Here is a 17,470-nt window from a genome sequence, read left to right as displayed (position 1 = left end):
CTCTCCAGTCCTTGTGACGGTGTGTTACGATGGTCCAAGAGCGCGAGATAGGGGTCTTGTCCAGAAGCTTTGGCTTTGTGTAACAGTCTCTTTGCAGTTTTAACGGCAGACTCTGCCTTGCCGTTACTCTGTGGGTAACCTGGCGATGAGGTTTTGTGGTCAAACTCCCACAGTTGGCTGAATCTTTGGAACTCTTGAGATGAGTTTTGAGGACCGTTGTCTGAGACTACTGTGTTGGGAATGCCGTATCTAGCAAAATGTGCTTTTAGTTTCTTTATCACTGTAGTAGCTTTTGTGTCTGGCAAAAAGTCTATTTCCCAGAAATTGGAATAGTAGTCGACTGTTACATGGTAATTTTTGTTATCAAAGTGAAATAGGTCAACGCCTACTTTGGCCCATGGCCTGCTTGGCACATTGTGTGGGTTGAGCGTTTCTCTGTGCTGTTTGTCATCCACTGACCGGCATATGTCACAGCGAGCTATGTGTGTCTTTATGTGGTCGTTCATGCCAATCCAGTAGACACATTCTCTGGCCCTTCGAAGACATCCTTCTGCCCCGAGATGTGAGGAGTGTAGGCGGCGGGTGATGTCTTTCTGCAGTGATAATGGAATAACAGCACGTTCACCTCGAAACACAATGCCATCCTGATAACTTAATTCCTCCTGGAATGAGAAGTAGGGTTTGATTTCCAGAGGTATGGCCCTTTTGTCCGATGGCCAACCCTGCTTCATCAGTCGGATCACAGTTTGTAGAGTTTTGTCATCTTTTGTAGCTGTCCTGATCTGGCTTAGACTGTCACCTGAAATGGGTAAGTGTTGCACCATATTAACCGTCTCTATTTCCGCTTCTACAGAGTTCAGAGATGGACATTCTGGGAGATATGCTCTGCTCAAGGTGTCTGCCAGTAACATGTCTTTGACAGGAACATACACTACAGTCAGGTCGTATTTCTGAATACGTAGCATCATTCTTTGCAGTCTCTTGGGCGCACTCAAAAGAGGTTTCCTAACTATGGTCTCTAACGCTTATGGTCAGATTGGACAGTAACTTTGCGACCATACGTGTACTGATGAAACTTCTCTACACTGAACACCATAGCTAGAAACTCTTTTTCAATCTGGGCATAACCCCGCTCCGTCTGTGTGAGTGCTCTGCTTGCATAAGCGATGGGCTTACCCTTTTGCATGAGCGCTGCTCCCAACCCTGTGTCCGATGCATCACATTGCACAACGAGGTCCTCCTCTGGGCAGTAGTACTTCAGAACAGGAGAATCTGCAATAGTCTTTTTTAGTTTCACAAAAGCATTGTCATGCTGCTCCGACCAGTCCCAGTCTGTGTCTTTGTGTGTCAACTGTCGCAACACTTCACACTGGTCTGAAAGGTGTGGGCAAAACTTAGCCAAGTAGTTTATCATACCTAACAGTCTCTGTACCGCTTTCAAATCTGTAGGTCTCGGCATGTGTTCAATAGCATGCACCTTGTCTGGATCCACTTTCAGTCCGTTTGCCGTCAGGCGGTGCCCAATTATGTACACTCCGTCTTCCTCAGCTTGAACTTGTCTGGGTTCAGTTTAATGTTCTTTTTCCTGCACCGCTCCAGGAACAGTTTCAGCTTCACATCATGGTCTCCTTCTGCCGCTTCCTGCGTCTCTCCCTGACCTGTAATGAGCACATCATCCGCAATAATGTATAGGCCCGGTAACCCGTCCAGTGCTTGGGTCAGTTTTCGCTGGAAAACTTCCGGTGCCGGACTTATTCCCATGGGCATCCTTAGCCATCTGAAACGGCCAAATGGGGTGGAGAACGTAGTCAGATAGCTGGATTTCTCTTCTAGCTTGACATGCCAAAACCCGCTTTTCACGTCACACACTGTGAACACTTTAGCTTTAGACATATCTGGGAGTACATCCTCAATGGTTTGTAGTGGGAAGTGACTGCGCTTGAGTGCTTTGTTGAGGGGCTTTGGATCAATGCATACTCTAGGTTTACCGTTTTGCTTTTGCACCAACACCATGCTACTGATCCAGTCTGTGCTACAGTCTACTGGTGTGATAATACCTCTGTGCTCAAGGTCCTGAAGCTCCTCTTTCAGCGGTTTCATCATGGCGACCGGAACACGTCGCTTTGGGAGTTGCACAGGTTTCACACTCTCATCCACTTCCATTTTGTATTCTCCTTCCAGACAACCGTCTCCTGTGAACACATCTGCAAAGTCTGTCTTTATTTGTTCCATTGTCCATTGTCCTTTTGTGTCTCTCTCTGTTGTCACAATACTGTCAATAGCCATAATGTTTTCATAGTGTACTTTTATGAGTTTCATAGCCTCACTGGCTCTCCTACCAATCAGTGGTACAGCACAACCTTTGTCCACAACCTGAAACTCTAGCTGGTACAGTTTTTTGTTTCTCAGGTTTCTTAATTTCACTTTACATCTACCCAGTGGCTTCACTTTGCTTCCATTGTACATCACTAACACAGAATTTGTATCCTCAAGCTTAGCATCTGTGTTCAGCATGTTAATAGGCAAAACATTACATGTAGCTCCACAATCAATCTGAAATTTTATAATATCTTTCCCTAGGAGCATGCCTGCAAACAACTGGGAGTCATAACCTTTGTTAGAGTCAACAGCATTCACGTTTTCATTTTCTGCTACATGTCTTACACACAGTATGTCCTCATATTCACTTTCACATTCAGTGACGTTATGCACAGATTTTTTCTTCTTTGGTTCAATGCGGGCTTTACACTTAACCGCAAAGTGGTTTTCCTTACCACACTTTTTGCATTTCTTTCCAAATGCTGGACATTTCTGTTTGCTCCTTTCATGTGTCTTGCCGCAAAACTTGCAATCCATGGTACTTTCTTTCTGCTGTAGGCGCGAAGCTCCTTGCACTGCGTGAACTTCTTCCACTGTGTGCCCCGCTATGGCCTTGCAGTTTTCCCGCGACCACTCCGCAGCCCTGCAAAGTTGAATGCAAGTGTCCAATGTCATGGCTTTCTCCTGTAACAGTCTCTCTCGCATGTTGCTGCTGTTAATCCCACATACGATCCTGTCACGAATGAGTGAGTCTCTCAATGTCCCAAAGTTGCATGTTTTTGCTAGCACCTTGAGTTCAGTAACATTGCCATCTATGGATTCACTGGTACCTTGATTTCTTGTGAAGAACTTGTACCGCTCCACTGTCTCGTTCACTGTAGGACTGCAGTAGTTATCAAACTTTTCAATGATGTCATTAATCTTCCAGTCCGACTTCGCTGTGTCTCCCATTACCGTATCCAGTAGCTCTCTGCCACTCTCACCGACCAGATAACTGAAGAGCCTGACCTTTTTCTTCTCGTCGTCCTCGGCAACAGTTAATCCGATGTACAGTTCAAACTCGTCTCTCCAAGACTTCCACGTTTTAGACAGGTTACTGGAGTCTGTGGAGGTCTAAGTCCGTGCATGCTGTTAGCGTTAGCTTGTTTACTTCGATGCTAATCCACGCTACACGTTAGCACTTTACCGTCTCGGACGTCGCCGGCGCCTCCGCAGCAAACCACTAAAAACTTGGGCAAAACTCCACCACCGCTGCCACCATGTTAAAGTGTGTTTTTTTTATATAAAACAAGGGTCCATATTCTTTGCTCTAGCCCAACGGGGTCAGCATTTATTGAACAGTCTGCAAACACAGTGTCATGTCCAAGCCTTACTTCCTCGCTTAATGTCTAGAACTGCCCTTGTTCGCCCCCTAGTGGCAGGTATAACCTGAACAAGCATTATAATAATTACATATTGTTACACTCACTTTCTCAAAACCTTGAACACACAAAAAAAAAAATTTCAAGCCACATTCAGAGAACATCTGACTCTCCTGGCAAAATCAAACAATTGCCTCAAAATTAGACAATGCTCTCAGATCATACACACACAAGTCAATATTATAAACACTACAGATCATTCGTTAGACACACATCAAAAAATGGAGGCAATTTTGAGGCAATTGTTTGATTTTGCCAGAAGAGTCAGATGTTCTCTGAATGTGGCTTGAAAATTAGTTTTTTTGTGTTCAAGGTTTTGAGAAAGTGAGTTTCAAGAAATGTGTTTTAGCTGTTCAGAAAAACTGTAAAATCCCTTTGGGAAAAATGAATAAGAAAAATATTTACGGAACCAACGCCACTAAAAAGTAGCCAGGCCATTTTTTCTACTTGAACTAACATTGATGTAACCTGTTATCAGATAAGTTTATACAATAATAATAACAGAATGTAAATGATCACATGAAGCACATTTTATTTAGGCATATTTTTTTTCCAAATAATTTTAATCCGCCACTGACTGAATCTCATGTATTTACGACATTTTACCTGTAAGAAACACATGCTCGTGTTAGTTATTTTAAGGTGGGCTAGAAGTAAATGAACACACAGTTTGGGAACCACTGCACTTTTCAACAAGATGTTTGTGTAAAGTGAGTCCAGCACTGATGCTGCATTTATTTGCACAGAATCAAAGCTGCATCTTCACACTGCCTAACATCGATTGTACCAGAGAATGGACTTTTGACATCATTTATTGTAAGCTGTCATAACGGAATGTGTGTTATTAGTTAATAAAGATGCATTGATGCCTTCTGACCAGCAGAGGGCCCCGGGGCCCCAAGCATTTACAATAAAGTACAGCCTAATATTCAATATTCAGCTTGCAATAGTAGTATGGAGGATCATGTTAGACACATAAGAAAAATCATGCTTTTGTAAATCATATTTATAATATTTAAAGTCAAAATTATTACATAAAAGTCATGATTATGACACAGTCACAATTTCGACTTTTTAATCTTAGTATGCCATACAAATACTTAGTAGGTTATAATTTTGATTTGATCTCATAATTTCATAATTCTGATTTATAATTCTCACTGACAATTATGACATACCAAGTCATAGCTAATTATGGGATAAAAAGTCGAAATCATGATATATTAAGTAATAATTGTGACACTTAATATGTTAAAGATTCGATTAAGAATATGTTTTTTTTAAATGTCATAATTAAAATTTACCAAAGCATTGTCTAATGTGGCAACTATACCACTGTTCTTGTGCAGATCTATCATAATGTGTTGGTTTGCGCAGAAGCTGATGATTAACAGTAGATCACGTGCTAGAGTTTCTCTCTCATGCCACTCGGAGTGATGATGATGATGATGATGATGTGGAGTCTGAAGCTCACGCGCATGAATCAGTGACAGAAGTAGAGTTGTCTCTGGAGGGATGTATGATTCTGTCTTCACTCTTGTACTGGATCAGTTTTATTGGGTCTGAAACTGAGTCTGTCCTGATGCTTTGGGACTCGTGTGATCTAAGGAAATCTGCACCGGCTCAATTTATGAGTCTGGAATATAATTTCTTAATATAATAGAGGGACGCGATTCTGGATGCATGAGCAAGTTTGACTGACTGCTTGATTTTAGCTGTAGAAAATGTGCGAAAAAGGCGACAGTCACTTTGGAAAGGACGATCTTCAGACGAAAAGTAACATTGATCACGTCGAACTTCGCGAATGCAGAGCCTTAAACACTGTTCCCAGCTGTAACACTCGTTTATACCGGAGGAGATGGTTCATTCTGCTTCTCTTCAGCTCATACTCACTGTGCAACGCGTTCCAGTGGATCCAGTATGGAATCATCAACAACATCTTCATGAAATTTTACAACGTCTCTTCATTCGCCATCGACTGGCTGTCGATGATCTATATGCTGACTTATATCCCACTCATATTCCCAGTGACATGGTTATTGGAGAGGAAGGGTCTCCGGGTAATCGCGCTGTTCGCAGCCTCCATCAACTGCGCGGGAACCTGGATCAAAGTGGCCAGCGTCCAGCCAGACCTGTTCTGGGTCACTATGCTCGGACAGTTCACCTGCTCCTTTGCTCAGGTGTTCATTTTAGGGATGCCGTCTCAGGTGGCGTCCGTGTGGTTCGGTTCTGATGAAGTGTCCACCGCCTGCGCCATCGGCGTGTTTGGAAACCAGGTGCGTAAAAGCGCACGAACTGTATCGCGAAACACACACCATGTGCGGAACTAACTGCTTTCATTTAAGTCATATTAATCGACTGCGTTACACTAAACCATGAAATGTGTAGTAAAACTGTGGTTATAGCCTACAAATGGCAATCAATCTGCCAAAAAAAAAAAAAACATGGTTAATACACTTTTACCACAAGATGGTCAAGTTCTCAGATTTTCCCCCAATGAGTCGTGTGCATTTTTCACGTAAATTATAGAAACTCGTAGAAAGCAAATTTGAGGTTGATGCAGTAAGGGGTTTTGGAAGTTTGAATTAAACTCCAACTTATGATAAATTACCCAGCTTGTTGTCGAAAGCGGACGCTAATTGGAGCATTTAAACCTTGCATATTCATTACGCAAGTAGATGCATTTCTACAGCGTTTTCAATCAACTTTCCAGTAACCCAGAAAGTTAGATTCGGCTACAGGTTTGTCTGAGTCGGATCACACTGAATAGACGCTCACTTACACTCTTAAAAATATATATATGAAGAACCTTTAACATCCACGGAACCTTTCCATTCCACATATGGTTCTTCAGTGGGAAAATGCTGTTTATTTAAATGTTCTTCACACTAAGAAAAAAGGTGGTTATTTTAAGAACTGTTCACTGAAAGGATCTTTGGGGAACCAACAATGGTTCTTTGGCGTCACTGCGAAAACCATCATTTGGAACCCTATGGAAATCGCGTGCACGTGAGGCCGTAACTATAGCAACAGCTGCTGTGCTTTACCTTAGCATATCGAAGACATAACGTGAGTAGCCTTATTATTTATTACTTGATTACGCATATCTTTAGTATATCGCAAAAAAAGTTTTGTTTTTAAAGCGTGTGTTTTAAATAACTGCTCATTCAAGCCTAATTCACTGGTCAAAAACCACTGGTCTACTTGGGCACCAATTATGTTAACATCAAAACAGTGTTTCATGGCTTTATGAAACTACAAATTATAAGAATGCTTTGCCATATGACAGTGCCTGACAGGTTAGATGTCACTTTTAGTTAGGCTACAGTATGTGAAATATGGCCTCTTTTGAAACTCTGAAGTGCCATTCACATAAACGCGTTTTTGAGTTTAAAACATGATATGCAAGGAAGACACGTTTTTAAAAGTTTAACTTCTTTTAAAAGTTTAACTTCTTTTAAAGGGGTCGTATAATGCACTTTTCACAGTATGTAAAATAAGTCTCTGATGTCCCCCAGAGTGTGTATGTGAAGTTTTAGCTCAAAATACCCCACAGCAAAAACATGCCGTTTTGTGTGTGTCCCTTTAAATGCAAATGAGCTGCTGCTCTCGGCACAGAGGGCGGAGCTTCAAGAGCTTGTGTGTGTGGGTGTGGGTGTGGGTATGTGTGTCTTATGCTGGGTACACACCAAAAGATAATCGGGTTGATTTTGGGCCGATTTCCCCCCTTTTGACAATTCTAGCTATGTCCCGATTATCTTGATGGTTCAACAGATTATTTTATCAGATTTTCCCTTGGTGTGAGGTGTGTTAACTTAAGAGTGTCCGAACCTGATCGGAAGAACGTCGGAGCCGCCCCGATCGCGAATCGTAAATATTCAACATGTTTAATATTTACGATCAGAAATGATGGAAGACACGGTCATTCTCACACACACACACTTGCAGGAAGCTGTTCAGTGAGGTTCTATAGAGGGATTAAATAGCCTAACTTTTTCTAAAGAGACAATAAATCCAATAAAGAATAAATAAAGACAATAAAGAATGAATATATTTCTGTATAAAAGGTTATATATAATGGTGGGTACAATCTACAATGGTTTTTTTCACGTGAATTTTCTGTGAAAATCATTCCAAAAACAATCGCAATTTCTTCCTGCGTATCGTCCGCCATGCTTATTCTGAAGTCTCGCGAGATTTTGCGAGATTTCCTGTGTTCACAGTCGAGACTCTGGTTGAAAATCTGTTCGTGTGTGATGTGCTGTCTTTGTCACATCATGGCACACCACACACTATAGGAGCAGAACGCTTAAATCTAGGTTTTTTGTCCTCATGTTTGTGGTCTATCACATTTTGAAACTGAGTGAGAGAATTCGGACGGTCGTTGAGCGTACATCGGTTGTACACTCGTTATTGTGGTGCATTGCGGGATTGAATGAATGCAGTCGATGACGTCCACTATGGTTTCGGACAACACTACAAACGGCTGTCCCCTCAAATAGCGCCCTATTTGAGGGCATAGGGGTCGATTCCGGATTCAGCCTGAAAATCACGTTCCCGGGGGGCGGGGTTTATGTAAATTCTAGGGTTGGTGATGTCACTAACCCGGGAGGAATGTCGTGTAGTCCCTCCCAGCCATTTGTTGTAGTCCTTAAAAGTGATTTCTGTAAAAGAAAACATCCCCCTTTGCTTTGAACTCTGAGCGTTGTAACTTTGCAGATGTTGTTTATGCTCACACAGCAACATTACACACTAACTAAAGTTAGAAAAGTCAACCACCCCTTTTAAAGTCAGCATGAAACAGAAGTTGTGCTAGTCTCGTCTTCTCTATTTTGTCGTATATCATGTCGTATTATATATCGTATATGAGTGAAACGCTTTTGGAACAAGAACAGATGTAGGCGGGGCTTGATTGTGTCTTTGGGGAATTGATTGGATGATGGTTGTGGTTTGCTATTGGCTGATCTCATGTGAGTGACAGGTTATAGCCCCGCCCTCGTCATCAGAGAAGAGAAGAGATGCTGCAAGAGGAACTTATTCTGATTCAAGATTATTAAAATAATAATGATGTGCACCGATAAATCATTTATTATAAATACTGCAATATTAAATTTAAAAAATAAGAATAGTCAATTTTGATTTCATGGTGACTTTAAATTGAGCACTGCATTGAAAAGACATGAGTTCAGCTGTCAAAAACGTCCGTCTAGCATGTTTACATAGAAAAACAATGGAAAAACGGGCCAATGAAATGCAAAAATACATTCACGATTACTTAAAAAAAAAATTTTTTTCCTGTGTTCTGTAAACATTTGATTTTGAATATGCTTGTAAAATAATACCTATGGGGAGGATGCTGCTCTTTGAGTTTGCACCTTGAATTTTACTTGTTTTTATGTATAAAACTCATTCAAGCACGCTTATCAGTGTAATTGTATTCAATGACTGAAAAGAGTATTTAGTGGAACGTGGAAAATTCTTCATTCTTTTTTCTAGAAGCTCCTCATTATGCTTTTAATCAATAAAATCCACCGCATAATTCATATTATAGCGAACACTGATGAAGTCACAGTAAAGTACAGTAAATATAGTCACAGTGATGATGTGAAACACCCTCATCATCATGGATATTGCTGTCTTTAGAGGGCGAGAGCGATAATCTCAGCAGATGAGATGGATAAGGACATGTGCAGACAAGCGTGTGAAGTTTCCACTCGTTTACACGGAAGAAATGCAGCACAAGGATGATAAGACAATTCACTTATCTGAGTTAACACAGGGACAGTGTTATTGTTATAATATTATTCTAACATTAGAGTTATTATTGGCTGACCGAAGAGCACATGCCACACAGAACCAAACACAAACACTGGGCAGGACAAAAAATAAAACATATGCGCTTGCATATATTATTTCTTATCAAAATAATACTGTATACAGCTGTCTCAGGCAACAATGAGGCAAGATGAATGAAATGTGCACAGATCATAATATATCTGACATTATGAAATTCAAAAAGAGAATTTAAAAGACAGCACTAATATAGACTCAGTGAAACCCCTCAATCAAATGTCAGGGCGTTTACTGACACTATTGGCCCTTTGATGAATGTTAAACACGCAGTGAAAAGCTACAGGACTTTTTAATGCGCTGGTAAAAATCCTAGGTTTGATAACCTTAAACATTATTCCAAGGATCTATTTCTGCTTCATCTAACCCTTAACAATTATTTCCGCTGATGTAACCTAATTTGTCGCATTAATAACCACAAATTTCACGGATATCAGAATGACCCAGTGCGCTTTGCACATTATTCCTTCCTTGCATATTGTTTTAATGAGCTACATTTACAGCTGTGAAATGGAGATTGGGTTTTAAATGATTTTGAAGTCTATAATGTCAACAAGTAACGGTAGCATCCACTTTTCCTCGTGCTCCGAGTTTGGCTCGCTTATGAAGTGCATCAACATTTTTTCTACATTTTAAACATTTTTGTAAAAAGAATAATTTATAACTGTTATATTCAATTACAGCAGAAGGTTACATGCCTGTAGCTCAAACAGTAGAGCAATGCCAATGACACGAGCAATGCCAAGTTCATGGGTTCAGTCCCCAGGGAATGTACAAACTGATAAAGTGAAGACTGTTGAATGCAATGTTAGTTGCTTTACATGCAATGGCAGCCTTCTCTATTAAAAATCTCCCGCATTCTTGTTCACTCAACTACTCACTTGACTGTGTTCTTATTGGCTGTGATGTCATTCAGAAAGTGTTCTTGTCATGCTAGGTCACAGTATGATTCACGTTGACTGTAAGATTTTGGGATGTGAGTACAGAGCTCAACACAGGGTGTGTGTGCTTGTATTAGATATGGACAGGGTGGCGATTTCTTGTAAATGAGGTAACTGTCTCGCGCTGAACTCATGGATGGGAGTGAGGGGATGGACATTAGTTTTAGCACTAGTGCACTGAAGACATGAGATGTTAGACTGTGTCCTCACACACATTTCTCAATTACCTGCTCTGAAATGAAATATGACCCCTGTGACCCCATGGCTTTGAAGCACACGAGTAAATAACAGAAATCATATTTCTCATCATCACTCTGAACGCTTTCATCAAGGGTCCTGTTTCACCTGGTGTGTTCAAGTCATGTCGGAAAGAGCGTATTTATGAGTTGAACGCACAAAATACCAGTGGGAAGCTCCCCTGTGGTGATAATCCAGCTTTTAATGTTGTTTATGTGTCTATGTGGTGTTTTTAATATGCTTTAAGACAAAGCATGTGTAAGTTCATAAGTCGACACCATTGCTGAGTATTTCCTCCTTAAAACTGCAGTGAACCAAAGACAGTCTCAAAAACACGCTTTGAAATCGCTGGTGTTTCTGACGTCACAAACTACCTTGTAACCAATCAGATCACCGTGTGATCGTCAACCAGTGGATCTCTGAGCTGAGTGAGTGAGTGGAGGCGGGGCTCATGTGCATATTCATAGAACCCATAGACTGTGAGAAAAGATGGACGACGCCCCTTCACTCTCTTCCATTGTAGAAAAGTGAAGTCCTAAAATGGCGCTGACATCTTGCACAGATTTGGGACCTGCTTCTGCGCGGTAGTGAGTGTGAAGTGGAGCCGCGATATCAAGGTCCCGCCCTCACTCTCGCAGAAACCGTACATTTTACTGCAGAACAACTCATTATGTCGGTGTGAAATTAACACTTATGGACATGTAGAAATTAAAGTTGAAGCTCCAATCTCCTCCTGAAAATCCCACAAGAAAGTCAGTTGGTGCCTCAGTGACTACTTCGTTCAGAGAAGCTGTCAATCACAGCTGTCAATCATGACATCACATTCAAATAACTAAGACCAAACTTATTTTAAAAAACGAACAGTTAAACTTACATCAGCGTGATAAAAACTTCCTTAAATGACAGAAAATCTGTCTTTGGAAAAAATTAATTTGAAGTGTAATTTGATTGTTTAGTTTCCATCAGACTAGAGGACGGGGTTTATGACCTATACTGGGACCAGCCACCAGGGGGGCGATCGAGAGGCTTTGGCTTCACTTTTCAGCACTTGTGAGGTTAAACACGCTTAAATATGTAATTTTGGTGATCAAAGATGAGTTTTAAGGGATAAAAGGATTGACTACAGGGGGATCTTTACGATTTGGGGACGTGTCAGTGAGAAACATGGTGGAATACCACAATACTTACAGGTGTTTGCACTGTCAGGCTTTTTTATGTGCAACAAAATAAGCTAATTGCCTGCGCAAAATATGATATCCTTGTAATATAACAATACGGTAAAGTTTACAGTGCTTTCTTAAATTAATTAAAAACATAAAGCAAAACACACCTGATTCACTTTGTTCTTCATTTTCTAGAAGTAGAGTTTAAAAACCTTGCTGTATTTTTGTGTAGTTAATTAAGTCCAAGAGGACTTGAATACACCATTAATGTTGTGAATCTTATAGAAAAGACTTTTGTAGTTACACTAGCCTGCCACATTTGTTCAGATGCTGAAAGTCAGGCCCATTGCAGCTTATTCACAATATTCGGCTTATGGATCTCTAGTTTACTTGCTAGTAAGTGCCTCAAGCAAAGATTTGATGGCATGAACCTTGCAAACTTTAGCAAATCCAGTTGAAATCTCATGAGAACTGTGACTCATTATGGTCTGATTAATTCCAGTGTGTGTGATTAACTTGTTTGGGTTTGCCTTTATCAGCTCTGTGCGTTCACTCATTCGTTGCGAAGTCTTGTTTGTGTTACACTGCAACTCTGAGCACTTTATCCTGATTCCCATTTAATGGTCTTGATCTTCTGCCTGTTTGTCTGTGTCTTGGACTCTGTTGCTATCTGATGGCCATTTACACAACACAGTTTTCAATTAAAAACGTAGAACTTTTAATGCATTTTAGCCGTTCATTTATACGACGACAGTGTTTTGGGAGCCTGAAAACTCAAACTTTTGAAAACGGATTTCAAAGTGCAAGTTTTTGAAAACGGTCTCCAAGTAAACAACAAAAACGTGATTCTCTGAAGACGATGACCTCATGCACATGCGTATAACATGTTCAGTCTACAGTGGCTCATCGCCATCTAATGGCCTGGCAGCAGAATACAGGGGTTTTAGCTGTTTTCATGGATCCGTGTGAATGGAGATCGTTTTGAACGCGGAAAACTCAAAGGAAAAACTTTTCCATTTTAAGGCAGAAAGCGATGCATAAGGATGTGGTGTAACGATGCCCAGTTCCAGGAATGCACTAATATTTTGTTGGTAGTACCAGTTTGCAACAATTATTAGTTTACACTAAGTTGTTAACACTGCGGAAAAAATAATAATTTGTCGTTACACTGCATCCTTATGCATCGCTTTCTGCCAGGACTTTTACGTGCTTTTCCCAAACCACTGAAGTGACGTCGACGTCCGGGTTAGCGGTAGCATTAGCCGTCAGGCAAGTGTTATTTAAATAAACTCCTGATATACTTACAAAGTTTCCAATGCCTCGTTTTATGAGTACAGAACCTATTTGTACTACTGTAGAAGTTTGGTACCATTCTGGGCATTATTAGTGGGGTAATTTACGAGATACATCATAGGATCCATTAGCGCCTGCACTAAACCATCCGGCTGATATCTCTAAATAAGCTCTAACTTTAATAATGTTCAACCAAGGGAGAAAAGGCTTCTGGGGGGTGTTTGGCTCGAGGTCATGGTGCAAAGGACCCTAGGCTGATTTTACTCCGAACCATCCCTTTAAATATATTTCACCACAAACAATGAAAGAGTAAGAAAAGCTGCATTATAGCTAAAGCTGAGAGTTTTTTCTGTAGAAAACGTGTTCAGATAGGTGTAATGAGAGGTCTGTAATCTGGATGAAAGGTGTGTATTTGCGTCCGGATCTAGGGTTGTGTGGATTTCCCTTATATGGAGATGGACTGGCCGTGTTTTATGAAAATCACTAACCTTGGGCGTACGGTCACTCATTTAGAATAAAAAAATCATTACACTCTAAATGCAGGGGTGTTTTAACCCAAATTTGGGTCAAATATGGACAAACCCAGCCATTGGGTTACATTTTTAAATTACATTTTCAACCCAAAGGTTGAGTTTGTCCATATTTGACCTAAATTTGGGTTAAAACAACCCTGCATATTGCATATACGCATGTGTTGTGAATTAGGTGCTTTTTTGTGAGAAAAATATACAAAATAACCCATGCAATTATAAGTGAATGCAACCCAATGTTTCCAGGCTGATAAAACTGTCCAATGCCTTCAATACCGGAGGTTGCATAAAACCAGCCAATAAGAATAGAGCTTTTCAGAGTTTTTTGTTTTTGCAGAATGCTTTTCAGGTTCATGTGAGTTTAGGTCAACTCTAACTCTTTATTTCTTCTCCATCAGCTTGGTGTTGCTATTGGCTTCTTGCTCCCGCCTGTTCTCGTGCCGAACGTGGAGGACATCGGTGAACTGGCTCAACACATCCGTGTCATGTTCTTCATCACAGCCGGAGTGGCCAGCCTCCTCTTTCTGCTGGTTGTGTTCGGTGAGCACATCTTCTTCGGTTTTGACATTCTTGGAGGAAACACGAGCAGAACAAATTTCCGTGTAAATCATTCAATAAATCCATTCGAATGCAATTTACAGAAGTGGTGTTTACAAGCAATTTACTTCTCATGTATAATGAACAATGCTCAATGTTTTTGCCCTGTAATTATATCAATGATTGTAATATTTTGTCAGTTTTGTCTAATATTAAACAGGGTCATGTTGATTGATTGATAATGTTCTGGTTTAATGAATTGCTTTTGTGGTGTTGGTGGTTTTGATGGTCTGTGTGCTTCAGTGTTTCAGGAGAAACCGGAAAGGCCCCCATCTCCGGCTCAGGTAGCGCTCCGAGAAATGCCCACGGGACAGAACTCATACATGGCTTCAATCGCAAGACTCTTCCGCAACAAGCCCTTCATCCTCCTCCTCGTCAGTTACGGTACACACCGCTAATTATTATTCTTATACTTAAAGCACATTCTACCTTTGAATATTTTGCTCAGTATGTCTGAACTATTGTACTATTGTAATTATGAGCATTATCTAATTATATTTTAAAGTCCCGCAGTAGTCAATAATTGTATCCCTTAAATATCATCTTTGATCACCAAAATTACATATTTAAACGGTTTTCATTGAAAAAAATGTCTTCATGCCTTAAAATATCTTGAATGTAACTCGACACCCTTGCCTCATTTAGTATACGCGGTTCTATGAATATGCAAATGAGCCCCGCCTCCACTCACTCACTCAGCTCAGAGATCCACTGGTTGACGATCACACGTTGATCTGATTGGTTACAAGGTAGTTTGTGACGTCAGAAACACCAGCGATTTCAAAGCGTGTTTTTGAGACTGTCTTTGGTTCACTGCAGTTTTAAGGAGGAAATACTCAGCAATGGTATTACTCAATGAAAATACTCAACAATTTCACCACAGGGGGACTTTAAACAGTGATTCAGATATCATTTTTAGATGGCCGTGGCTCTTAACATTTTTGACATACTGTAAATGCCCCCCATATAGGCCAAAACATTTTCACCAGCGTTTAAAAACTTTATCAGCATTGTCTGAAATCTCCTGTTGATATATTTTTGCACAAGTCAAGCTCATGCAAAGCTTTGCATTTCATGATTTTGGATTTTTCAATTTATCTATTTTTTTTATGTATTGATTTTATCTGTTTTATATATATATATATATATATATATATATATATAGTGTCATATAAAAAATAAATTATGCATAATTGCCATTTACTAAACCAAACCCTAGCCCTAGCCCTAAAGTTAAAAGGTTCAATTAAAAAATCAATTAAAAGGCTAGTACTTATTTCATCTAAAAATGTCATCTAAAAATACAGTGATCAAAAAACAACAACAACAACATTCAGGGGTGCGTTTCCCAACAGCATCGTTAGCCAACTATGTTCGCAAGTTCTGTCATTATCAGCAGTTCAACGAGTCTGTGTTTCCCGAAACCATCGTTCCTTCGAACATTTGGAAACAGAGTTGTGTGTTTGAGCGACAGATCTCGACCTGTGGTTAGAAGAAGAGTTTCTAGTTTGCATGACATGTGGACTCAATAAATCCTGATCTTGAGCAAAATAAGCAAGCTGACATTCAGTACAATCTATATCTTTAATTTAGAATACATACAATTGTCATTAACGTTTTTTAGTTTGTCGAAAGATGTAAAGTGTAGTTTATGAAGAGTGCGCATGTGTGAACGTGATCTAGTGCGTAAGAACGAGTCTATGATTGAATCTGGAAATAAAGCAAAATAACTGAGAAAAATGAGGAATAGTCCTCAGATGCCGTGTCTGTAATTCAAAACATTTAGCATTAATTCGATTTCAAACAGTTTCGTTAAAAGAAGTTATTACTCCACGTGTGTGACGTCATAAACCAAGGTGGTTAAACGACACATTTGCAGCAATGTGGTTTCGGGAAACAGTCGTGACTAGCTGATTTCTTCAACGATGCGTCGTACTATGGTAGGGAAGCAGCGAGTTACATCGTTGTACGGGACACACACCCCAGACCAGGTCGCCAGTGTCATTACATGCTGATTATAGGGAATGTTAAAGGGTTACTTCAGGATTTAGCATTAAGCTTTGTATTAGTAGAAAACCTGTAGTATTTTCGAATTACCATGCTTTCCACCCTCATATCCCCCTGAGACAAGAGATTTATGTATTTTTTGTCTGGAAAAAATCCTCCGATGACGCAAAAATCGTCATTTTGCGTCATCGGAGGATTTTCTGGACAGAGGCTAAAGACTACAGCCAGTAGATGGCGTTGTTCCGCATGTTTTCAGCCCGCCCATACAGGGTGGGATCTCACTCACAGAATGTACACACAGTCAGCCTTTCTTTGGAAGCTAAGCTAGCAAGCTCTTGTTCTGTGGAGAAAGCTGAATAGTAGGAGAAAGCTGAGTAAGTAACCATCCTCCTTTTCCCGGACTTGTCCGGCGGGCGAGATCGTCCAAAATGTCCGGGATTCAGCTTTTGCTTTCTGCGGTCGCCATTCATTGTTTACATTCACACCTTTCAATCTAACTGAATTCATTCTGATTGGTGAATTTGAATGTAGTGTTTACATGAACGCTAAACAAGTGATCGGTTGATGTGCGTTTTACCATTGCTAAGAAAAATTCCCGCTCCTCCGTGAGAGATGCGAGACCCCGCGCGTCTCAGTAATCTCGCCACCGGCCTCGCGCCGTTCTCCCGCGGCCGTCAGCCTCGTCCTGCTCGCCACAGTAAACATGATGAATGGCGACTGTAGAACGCAAAAGCCGAATCCCGGACATTTTGGACGATCTCTAAATCCCTCGCAAACTCATCACGTAGGCTAGCTTTGTTGTTTTCAACAACTGCGCACTCTTACCGATAGGCGTGGCCTCCTAAGGCAGCGAAGCAAGTGCATTCTGGGAGTTGTTGTCTTTCATCCACATAAGCCAAAAATACATTTTCTGGCTTTTCTCGGTCTAGAAAGCTCCAAATTCAAAAATTTCTTCACATTTCTTCTACTTAAATGACCTATTTTAAATACACATTCATCTTCCCAGAGGTGAAGTATCCCTTTAATGTCAGTGTCATTATATCTGGCCCAGTTTTGCTGCTCAAATGAACAGATTGCAGTTGTTTTCAATTACACACCTTCAGATTTAACCA

The 17,470-nt window shown here is 40.5% G+C and overlaps 1 protein-coding gene across 1 annotated transcript in view; it reads left to right on the top strand.

Annotated features, from left to right (window-relative positions):
* Positions 1–5,166: 5,166 nt before the first annotated feature.
* Positions 5,167–17,470, top strand: part of flvcr2a (FLVCR choline and putative heme transporter 2a) — a 38,888-nt gene continuing 26,584 nt past the window's right edge. Inside the window, exons 1-3 of the mRNA XM_084392832.1 lie at positions 5,167–6,016; positions 14,153–14,294; positions 14,595–14,735. Coding sequence (XP_084248958.1) covers positions 5,465–6,016; positions 14,153–14,294; positions 14,595–14,735 — 835 coding nt within the window. The 5' untranslated portion in view covers positions 5,167–5,464. The remainder of the gene's footprint in view (positions 6,017–14,152; positions 14,295–14,594; positions 14,736–17,470) is intronic.

This window comes from Rutilus rutilus (genome assembly GCF_951802725.1).
Source record: "Rutilus rutilus genome assembly, chromosome: 21".
In the NCBI taxonomy this organism is placed as follows: domain Eukaryota; kingdom Metazoa; phylum Chordata; class Actinopteri; order Cypriniformes; family Leuciscidae; genus Rutilus; species Rutilus rutilus.
Note: the sequence above shows the minus strand (reverse complement) of the source record. Positions and strands in the feature narration are given on the sequence as shown.